Source organism: Euphorbia lathyris, chromosome 3 (assembly GCF_963576675.1).
Source record: "Euphorbia lathyris chromosome 3, ddEupLath1.1, whole genome shotgun sequence".
Lineage (NCBI taxonomy): Eukaryota > Viridiplantae > Streptophyta > Magnoliopsida > Malpighiales > Euphorbiaceae > Euphorbia > Euphorbia lathyris.
The window spans coordinates 22,433,419-22,444,762 of NC_088912.1; the positions used below are offsets into that span (position 1 = coordinate 22,433,419).

The window sequence follows — 11,344 nt, forward strand, 5'->3', positions numbered from 1 at the left end:
AATAAATAAATAATACATCATTTATAAATAATGATGAACTATATATAAATAATACTAAATTATAAGTTATATATAAATACTTATAATTATAACAAATAATAATGAATATAAATAATATTAAATTATAAATTATAATAAATAATAATAAATTATATATAAATAGTTATAATTATAATAAATAACAATGAATTATATATAAATAATACTAAATTATAAATTATATAAGAATAATAATAAATTATATATAAATAATTATAATTATAATAAATAATGATAATTACTAAAATTAAATTAACTGAACTGAACTTAACTCAACTGAATGCTGCTGAACTGAACTTAACTGAACTTACTTATGCTGAAATTAAATAAAAAAAAACAGAGCCTGAGACAATGTCTTTTAAAGTTAGCATATGACCCTATTTTTTGAGGACTGTAATCTTTTACTTTCGTTTTTAATGACGTAGTGTCAAGTTTGTTGGTCGTTTTGCTAATGATATGACTCACAAACTAGTTAGAACGACCTTTCTGGACTTATGGAATGGTTGGAAATACTACCATATTTTATTTATCCAACATTTTACTTTGATTTACATTAATATATATTTATTTCTTAAAAGGAAAGTACAAATAAAAAGAAAGTTCAGGGCTAAATATGTAACTTTGCATTTGGGAACGTTGATGCCCTAACACAGAGCAAGAAGCGTAAATCCTACCGCACTCAACGAAAACCCTCAAACCCTCCTAAAACATTTCAATTGGAGGGCAAAGCAACTAGAAAGAACCAGGGAGGAAATACAAAACCCTTTGCTCTCTACTCACTCTCACTTTGTTCTGTTTAATCCAATCTCCTTCACTTCTCCAAATCTTCAACAATGTCGGCCATGCTGGTAAGCAATAGCTCATATCTCTTTCTTTTTGTATCTTACACTTTGTCTATGTTACTTACTGACTGTGTTTATATCAATCGAAATCGCTATGAATCGGGGGAAATGGTGAGCAGCAACCGCAGATCATACTATTGAAGGAAGGTACAGATACGTCGCAAGGGAAGGCGCAACTCATTAGCAACATTAACGCTTGCACGGGGGTAGCCGATGTTGTTAGGACTACGCTCGGACCTAGGGGGATGGACAAGCTCATCCACGACGATAAGGGAAATGTTACAATTTCTAACGACGGAGCTACTATTATGAAGTTGCTCGATATTGTCCACCCGGCGGCTAAGATCCTTGTTGACATTGCTAAGTCTCAGGACTCTGAGGTAATGCTACCTTTTTAAATTGGCTTGTCTTTTTGATTTTGTAAACGAAGTGCAGCAATTCAAGCAAAGGATTTATTGTCATTCTTCTTAGGTTTGCGAATTAATTATCACTGGATCTAGTTAAAAATCTTTTGAGTATTTGTTTATTTGAAAATGTTATTGTCTTACCCTTTCATCATTTTTATTAGATGTTGCTTTTGTGCAAAATCCTGTAAGTTATAAATATATTGCTCTGGATCATGGGAAATTGCATGTTTCTTTTGTGCTACAGGTTGGTGATGGAACCACTACAGTAGTTTTGCTTGCAGCAGAGTTTCTGAAGGAGGCTAAACCTTTTATAGAGGATGGGGTCCACCCTCAAAATTTAATACGGAGCTATAGAACTGCGTGCAATTTGGTATTGAATTGATTTACTTTCTTTCTGTATGTATTTTTTTTTTCCTCACGTAAATCCTTACTCTTAAATGCCTTGCATGGTTTTATAGGCTATTGACAAGATCAGAGAACTAGCTGTTAGCATAGAAGGGAAAAGTCTAGAAGAAAAGAAAAGTTTACTTGCTAAATGTGCTGCTACAACCCTTTCTTCAAAGCTTATTGGTGGAGAGAAGGATTTCTTTGCACAGATGGTTGTGGATGCTGTCATTGCAATTGGAGACGAGGATAGGCTAAATATGATTGGAATAAAAAAGGTATATGCATTACCTTAATTATTCTGATTCTGCAACATTGATCTAAGGATGTTTTGTTTTGGCCCTGTTTTAGATTTAAGTTGTCATTGTATGAGCTGGCAATGTTCCCTGAAAAGTTTAGCATGCATATATATATTACAAAATCATAGAGGTTCAAATTGACTGTAATTGATCAAATTAAGAATGAGGACAGTTTGCAGGCACTATGTTGGCACATCACTTCAAAATGTATCTCGTTATAAAATTTTTGGCCACTTGAGAACATGTATGGCACAGCTTTGCTTTATCTCTGATTTATTTTCTGTTTGAATTTCCCTTTTTGGAGAAGGCATTTTCTTGGATGGTGGTGTTTTGTTGTGCTGATCGGTCTTATTGCTGTAGCTCTAGTTTGTCAAGCTGGCATACAATATATCAAATAATTGAACTTTTGAAGATACTATTGCTTAAGATTCAAGGACTTGCCTGTAGTTGTTAAAGGCGCAAGGTGCGCTAAGGGGCTAAGGGGTCCTGGAGCCTAGTTGCAAGGCAAGGTGCATAAAATAAAATGGCCTAATGCTTTCCCAGCCCCCTTAACTTGTCCAAATTGGTCATTTTACCCCCTCAACTCAGCGAATGTCCTATTTACCTCCTTAACTCCAGAAAAGTGGTATTTCTCACCCCCTCAACTTGTCCATTTATCCCCCCAACTCATAGAATGTTCTATTTACCCCCTTAACTCCACAAAAGTGGTATTTTTCACCCCCTTACAATCCGTTATCGAAGCCTAAATTGATAATTTTTTTAAACGTTAAACCTATATTTATGCTATTTTGTAAGTGGAACCTAAATTGATACTTCCCCAAAAATCATAGGCCTATTTTGGTACATTATCCCTACATATAATGTATTTAACTTGTTTATATTAATGTTCTTGTTATTTGTATTTTTTATTCGTTCTTTCTCTTTTCAACTTTTTTGACTACTATAAAGGGATAAGAAATACCATTTTTATGGAGTTAAAGAGGGTAAATATGATTATAAGTGGTGAGAAATACCACTTTTATGGAGTTAAATGGGTAAATAGGATATTCGATGAGTTGAGAAGGGGTAAAATGACAAATTTGGACAAGTTAAAGGGGTGAGAAATACCATTTTTATGGAGTTAAGGGGGTAAATAGGACATTTGATGAGTTGGAGGGGGTAAAATGACCAATTTGGACAAGTTAAGGGGGCTGGAGAAGCATTAAGCCAAATAAAATAAAAATATATACTCTTTTACTAGTTAAGTATAAACCAAAAAAAAAACAAACTTATGACCCCACTAACAAAACAAAACCACATAAAAACATAGTACTAAATCATAAATGTCAAAAACACCAAGTTGAGTTCATATTTCATAGAGATATTAACATATACTTACCGTCTTAACTTAAGCACCTCACTATAACTAATGTTACTAAACTAATAACCATTCATTGTCAATTAAAAGGAACACGAAAAAAAAACTAATAATCTTTATCGTCGAGATCATTCTCCAAATTAATATAGTCCTCTCCATAGTCTCCTCCACTATCATTTTCATCTCCAATTTACTCCTCTTCATGTTCCTCCTCCTCCTCCTCCTCCTTTTCACTGTGTCTGCCACAGTTTATTGTTGCATTGCATGGAGTGGAGGACACTCTTCTTTCTTTATGTGACTGCTCTTAATCCTTCTCTATTCTTTCTCTATTTAGTTATGACTCTTGATATTCTAATTTAAATCAAGGATTAAGATAAATTTTATTTAAATTACATTAGAGGTTGAGATTAATTAAACATTTATTTTAAAGAAAACAGTAAAAAATAAAAAAACCCTAGTGCAAACCCTCAGGCGTGCCTTGATCCAGGCTCTGAGGTGCAAGCGAGGCGCACAAGGTGAGAGCCTTTTGTACAGCGCCTCGCTTTCTGCATTCAAGGCTCAAGACATTGAGCCTTGAGTGAGGCCTGCCTTTAACAACTATGGACTCGCCTGAGGGCAATTAGGGGGTCGAAGGCAGCCTTTTTGTTGAATGAAGTTCTTAGCTATTTTGCTTTTTTTTTTTTTTTTTTTATAAAACAACCTTAGATTAAAGGAATTCGGTGAATCATTATTATTGAGAAGATAATATATCTTTGTATGACTGAAGAAAATTGTGATTGCATGTAAATATTTCTATACAGATTCGAGAAATTTAGCTGAATTGCTTGAATCTTGATGTGCTGCAATTGCCCCACATTGCTTCTAGTTTGATCTTTTTTTCCCAACAAATTACTGTTACTGGACACAATATTCTATCAAGGTTGTCTCAAATCCATCAGTAATGGAATTGAAGATCAGTTCTCCAAAGGCCAGTACAAAATTGAATGGTCTTATAGCATAGCTCTGGGTGGTGCTCAATTCCTTGGATGGCAGTATTCAATTGTGCTTATGGGTCTTGTTAGCGTAGCTCTAAGTTGTCAAATTGGCGCAAGTACAATGACAACTCACCATATGTGCTACTCTTTTGCTTGACATCAACCAACTTCCAGTTCCATCAACTGTCACCTTGGTTTTGACTCAGCCATGATTTGCCTGTATATTGAGTTAAGAAAAGCTAAAAGAAAATAGAATATGTTTCTTTTCTCAATTAGAAAACACAAAAGAAACATGAAAAAATGAGATTGCTGGGATTTTTAAAGAACCTTTCAATTGCTTTTGTTCTTATTTATTTGTTGAATCTCTTCTCTGCCATTTAATATGATTGGGAATAATGGGATAATAAAATCCTAATTTCTATTGAAGCTAAAATAGATAAGATAGAGATGAGAAGGATGATTGCTACAGAGCATTGAGTTTGAGTGGAGATTGTTGACGTATTAGCAGAGAGGATGGAGAGAGAAGGGATGAGTTCAGGAAGTGTTTGGATAAGAGAGTATGCCAGTTAGTGGACTTCTTTTGTACTGGCCAAATAATTTAATGTCAGATTTACGATGAGGTTTTCATTGGCATTTGGCAACCACTGTATTACATGCTACTAAAGCTGAAGGACATGAAATTTACCCTTCTTGATGGCTTATGATTTTTGTTTTTGACCATTAAACCTGTCAATTCAATCTGATTTAGTTTCATATTGTGATTTATTCATTGTTTTTCATGAGGCATTACTATTTCATTCATCGTTTCCCTCATTTTTACGTTGAAGGTTTGGATGGCTTGAAATTATATTTTTGGAACACCGTGAAGATTTTTTTTTTTTTTGGTCTTGTATTTGTGTTTTCCTGCAGGTGCCTGGTGGCAATATGCGAGATTCTTTTCTAGTAAATGGAGTTGCTTTTAAGAAGACATTCTCATATGCTGGGTTTGAACAACAACCAAAGAAGTTTTTAAACCCCAAGCTACTCTTACTCAACATCGAATTGGAGTTGAAATCGGAGAAAGAAAATGCAGAGATAAGGTATTCTAACTTCTTGTTACTTTTTTTTTGTATTGCAATTTGAAAGGCTGTCGCTGAACTCTTTACTGCTGTTTTTACAACCACAGGTTGTCAGACCCATCACAGTATCAGTCAATTGTTGATGCAGAATGGAATATCATTTATGACAAGTTGGATAAATGTGTACAAAGTGGGGCCAAGGTCGTTCTTTCACGCTTGGCTATTGGAGATCTGGCAACACAGGTGGGCATTCTTGGTTCTGAGAAGTATTATTTTTTTATTAATGTGACTCAATAATTATGTGACTTATGTCATGATAAGAATGAAAAAAATCAAAAGCACACAGACTTGGACCAACAAATGCTAATTTGAAGAAAATAGAACTGATATTAGTGGTTCTCAAGTGTATTCTCCACTAACAACACATACAAGAGGAAATACAGAAGAGAAAATAATCTAATGCAATCGAACACTATCCTGCACTAGCCTAAGGTGAGAAACTCTCCTCCCAGGCCTAAAGTCTGATTCACAAAACTATATTTCCAAAAGCTACCTCTCAGACCTATATATATATACACACACACACACACACACACACCTAACTCATCATCTCTCTCATGTAACTAATTTCACGTTTCTCTTTTTATTCCCTTTCTACCCTTACTCCCCATTATCACGTTCTTTATCATCATATTAATAGTTTTGGAATGATCAGTAGTTGTGCATGAATCTACACGTGCAATCACTTGTGTTAAACCCTTGATGTCTGTACTATCTTGTGATTTGGGTTGGCTTACAACATTCTCTTTTTTGAGATTATTGGGTTGTGACTTGTGTTCTCAGACAGATTCCTGTTTTACTTACAGAATTTTTCTTCTTGTTAATCTTATTGCTGGCGATGGCATATTTATTATTTGTTCTTTTTTACAGTATTTTGCAGACCGAGATATTTTCTGTGCGGGTCGCGTTGCTGAAGAAGATTTGCAAAGGGTTGCTGCTGCAACTGGTGGAACTGTGCAGACAACTGTCAACAATATAATTGATGAGGTTAAAAATTGTGTATAAAATCCAGAAACATGTGTGAACTTTTTAGTTCGTTATATTAGTCTTTGACAAAAAATCCTTGTCACTGGTGTTATCTATTGAAAATAATATGTTGTTGGTCTGAAGGTTCTTGGGACTTGTGAGGTTTTCGAGGAAAAGCAAGTTGGAAATGAGAGATTTAACATATTCAGTGGATGCCCTTCTGGACGGACAGCCACTATAGTTCTTCGTGGTGGAGCTGATCAAGTATGTTAATTCATTGAAATTACATTTGATTGTTATTGAAGTAAGTTTCAAATTTATCTTTGATTTTTATATTTATACGTTTCTTATGTAATACTAATCAGTTCATTGAAGAAGCTGAAAGGAGTTTACACGACGCCATCATGATAGTCAGAAGAGCTTTAAAGAACTCAACTGTTGTTCCTGGTGGTGGAGCAATAGATGTATGGGTTTATCTAAACTGTTTATATATATGTGTGTGTGCAAAGGACAAATTTAGGCATTGGTGCTTATGTTGATGTTGTTTTGTAACAGATGGAAATAAGTCGATACTTGAGGCAGCATGCTCGGACTATAGCTGGAAAGTCTCAGCTGTTTATTAACTCATATGCAAAAGCCCTTGAGGTAAATAGTTCATGTTTGGATGCTCAAGTTGTGCATGAGATGATCTCTTATTGTGTACAACATCAGAAGTTCTTATTCATGTGTGACCTGAACCCTTGATTGAACAAGTAATTAAGAGAGATCTTAGTCTTCTTGAAATCAATATTTATGATACGAATCGTAAAACTCAAACACACAAACTTAGCACAACAAGTACAAATATGAAGAAATAAAACTGATATTAATGATTCTCTAGTGTATACTCTGCTAAGAATACATAAAAGAGAAGCAAAAGATAGAATACAGAAGATAATCTAATGCAGAATCAACACTATCCTACACTAGTCTAAGGACAGAAACTTTCCTCTCAAGCCTAAAGGCTGATTCCTAAAACCATATTCTAAAAACTACCCTTCGGTCTCCCAAACTCATCTATATATAACCTCTAATATAACAGACTCCATCTAGCAATAACCATGTGTCCCTTTTCATTCCTATTTTGCGTTAATACCTATAGGCTGTTCTCTATCAAAATTATCGGAGATCTCCATTGGCTTCTTGAGTGAAATAATACAACATGATGCTATTCTAATTGCATAATTTTGTTATCCTTGTGCTACCGAAATTAATGTCATTCAATAATGAGAGAGATCTGAATCATCTTTGGAATTTTTTGTTTGGCTATAAATGTCAATGAGTTTTCTGTAGCTCAGTAGTTGGCAAGGAGTGAGGTTACTTGTGTTGCACCCCATATGTTTATTTCTTAGATTGATGGTGGAAGTGTAATGTGGCTTTGATGTGACCTTTTTTTTAATCAACAAATGAAACAATTTTATTACTACCAGAAAACCATAAAAAACTGGGTCCTCAGTCTAGGACCGATTCCCCAACTATAGCCATGCTGTTGTCTGCACGATTCAGCTTAACACTTTTGGAAATATTCACAAGTATGCTCTGGCTATCAAACTGAGCATGTCTAAAATGAGTTCGACTCCAAACATGCCAAACCCAATAAACTATTGCAACCAGAGACACTCTTATCAAATTAGCAAGAAAAGATTTCCCTTTGGTCTCCTTGTCGTCCAGCTGATTATACGCCTCCCAATTGTAACCTGCAGAAATCTCACAGCAATCTGTAACAGTCTGCCAAATACCTCTGAGAGCTGTACAATCAAAGAAAAGATGCTTAACAGTTTCATCTCACTTCAGACAAAAGATACAACTATCAGCCACCAACCCCCACTTGAACAACTCTTAACTGCCAAATGTGATGTGATGTGGACTGTTTTTGTCAATGAGAAAATATGATTATACAAAACTTCAATTTGAGAACACTTCTCTCAAGAAATTTCATTCTCAAGTCTCTTGTATTCTTAATGATGGATTTAAGTCTCCTATGTTACCGAATACTATGCATCTTCGGAAGTATTTAATGATGGATATGCATAGGAATTATCTTTTTATCTCTTGATAGATTAAAGAGATTGGAAACAAATTCCTGATGTTGGCCTGTTTATCTTGCAGGTTATCCCACGACAACTATGTGATAATGCAGGGTTTGATGCAACTGATGTTCTGAACAAATTGAGACAAAAACATTCAAGTCCATCTGGTAGGTCTTGGTTGTTTATGTTTGAATGCTCTATTCTCCATTTACTGTTGATGAGTTGGCCTACATGATATTTGGCTTATGGCTATTAGAAATTCAGTTGCACTGTTTCTTTTTAGAATTAATTTCAGTGTTCAGAGAAGATAAAAAATTTCCAATTTTCTCTAACAGGTGAAGGTGCTTCTTTTGGGGTGGATATTAATGCTGGTGTTGTTGCTGATTCATTTGCCAACTTTGTCTGGGAACCAGCAGTAGTTAAGGTGTTTATCTTTAGTTTTTCTATTACATTTGCTCATCTGGATGTGTTTTTCCCCCTCTTGTTTGATCCTTGTATTGTTTGCAACCCTTGGCAGATCAATGCTATAAATGCGGCTTCCGAGGCTGCTTGTCTCGTATTGAGTGTGGACGAGACAGTCAAGAACCCCAAGGTAGAATGACTTGTTTTTTTATGCATGTTTTACTGTAACCTAATCTAAGTTCATTTAAGTTCATTTTTTTTACTGATAACCTAATCTAAGTTCATGATTTATCGGCCATGATATATTGTTTGCTTCAAATTGAGGGTACCAAGTGAGCCATGATGCAATTATTGGACGATGTTCCTTTGTTTTATAAAAGTAATTCAGTGTGTGTGTCAATGTCCTGATCCTGACTATATACATATATATATTATATATAAAGAATTTTACAATGTAAAAAAAGACTTGCAAGCTTAAGCTTTTGGGTTTGAAGGCTTTAATCCCCGCTAAAATAGTTTGATGGTATTTTTTTTCTAAATGTGACATGAAAAAACCCCCATACAATTGCAGTTCTGTCATTTCGCACTGTCAAATTTGGATCCTGATCAACTTCAAGAAACCGTAATTCTCTTGAACGTTCTTCATACCCTAGAGGTGCTAGGAAACTGTTTTATATTTGATTTGCTGATAACTCGTACATAATATACAAAAGTGTCTTAAATTTGCCAATTAGTTTGTCTATTGTCTAGTATTCTGAATCAAAGCCTACTGATCCTATTGAGGTATATCAGTGTGCAAATTTTAGTTATGGCGCAAACATATCTGCTTAAACAGTATCTTCATCTATCTGATGTTTTTACCCTTGTTTGATTCTGCAGTCTGAAAGTGCTCAAGGGGAAGCTGCTGCAAGTGCTATGGGTGGTAGAGGTCGTGGAGGAGGCCGTGGTCGTGGAATGCGAAGACGATGAGCTTTCGATTTAATTCGTTGGAAACTTGCAAATTTGTTGAAAAGAGCATCTTCTGAAAATTTTCCTCTTGATTTTAGTTGGTTAAAATATTGTATCATCATTTGGCTATATTATTCTGTTCAACATATGAATCCAACTGTTTGTGCAATTTTACTGCTATATATTTCGTGCAGATCGGTGGGTTTTCAGAGTGCTGCTACTGCTGCTGCTTAATTTTGGTGGGTGTTTAATCCATGTAGGGAGGAAACATGTTTTGTAATTTAGAATCAATGACAGGAATTATTTGAAGGCAATGGAATTCTATCATTTATTGCTATATGGAATTATTTGGCAATGGTTATTATTTGCAACCCAGGTTTTGAAGCAGCCTGTCCAATGTGTTGGAAGGGATCAAAATGTACAATTTTGCTTTTATGATTTTGATTTCTAAAAGTGATACTAATGAGCTAATATTTTAACATTAATATTCTGAAGTCGCATAACTAGGAGTAGGGAGCTGAGCTAAGTTTTGGTTTGCTCATACTTGGTTCGGTAGAAAATGGATGAACTTCAGCTCAAAATACTTTGTGAGCAATTTGTTAATTTTGTTCTTGAATTTTGTTTGTAAATAAAATTATGTTTATTTTCACAAAACTATGTGGTTTTGTAACTAAAGCTATAAAATCGCATAATTTCATATTTCTATTTATGAAAATATTATTATTAAGAAAGGAAACCCAACAAATCTTGTTCATGAGCTTGTATAACTTTCGAGTTTAGTTTTTTCGTGCTCAATCTTTTATTTATAAATTGAACTAAACACAATCAAGCTGAATGTTGAATCGATCTTGAGTGGCTTGGTTTATTTACAATCTTAAGTAGGCGATTTCGAGTTTAAGTTCTAGCGTAAGTTGGTAGTTTTTTTGAAAAAGTATATCATGGAAGGTGTAAAGAGGGCATTTGCAAAGAATTAGGCTTAGTTCAATCTTCTGAATTTAATGAAAATTAGCAGTAAATCAAATTTCAATGTAATTTTAGATTTTTATTTATTTATTTAGATATTTGGTATAGTTTAAGAATCTTTAAGATTTTTGGTTCGGTTTTAATGAAAAGGATCAATGTAATATTGGATTTTTTTTTATTCAGATATTTGTTGTTTTTCTGTGTTTTATTTTGATATGTGGACCACTAAATACTAAACTCGTTTACTTAGAACTTATTTGAATAATATATAAAAGCTTGGCGTGGACTTTATTCAGATATTTGTTGTTCTTCTGTGTTTTATTTTGATATGTGGACCACTAAATACTAAACTCGTTTACTTAGAATTTATTTGAATAATATATAAAAGCTTGGCGTGGACTTTATAAGACAGATTACAACAACAACAACATCCGCATAATTTTGCCTAATCAGGTCTCATTACAATCAAGTAAAATTTCATCTCTTTTCATTGTGGATTTATGGATCTCCATGACTTGTTCCTTGAAAGTTTAGCTTTAATTTTGTCTAATCAGATCTCATTAACAACACATGGAA

General features: G+C 34.2%; 1 protein-coding gene across 1 annotated transcript; it reads left to right on the forward strand.

Moving 5' to 3' along the window:
• Nucleotides 1-719: 719 nt before the first annotated feature.
• On the forward strand, nt 720-10,142 carry LOC136223207 (T-complex protein 1 subunit eta). The gene is made up of 14 exons (XM_066011092.1): nt 720-887; nt 1,001-1,261; nt 1,533-1,658; nt 1,747-1,950; nt 5,212-5,381; nt 5,468-5,603; nt 6,291-6,407; nt 6,531-6,650; nt 6,752-6,850; nt 6,942-7,031; nt 8,535-8,622; nt 8,791-8,879; nt 8,973-9,047; nt 9,737-10,142. The coding sequence occupies exons 1-14, from the start codon at nt 873-875 to the stop codon at nt 9,824-9,826; spliced, it is 1,680 nt and encodes a 559-aa protein (XP_065867164.1). The 5' UTR covers nt 720-872; the 3' UTR covers nt 9,827-10,142.
• Nucleotides 10,143-11,344: the final 1,202 nt, after the last annotated feature.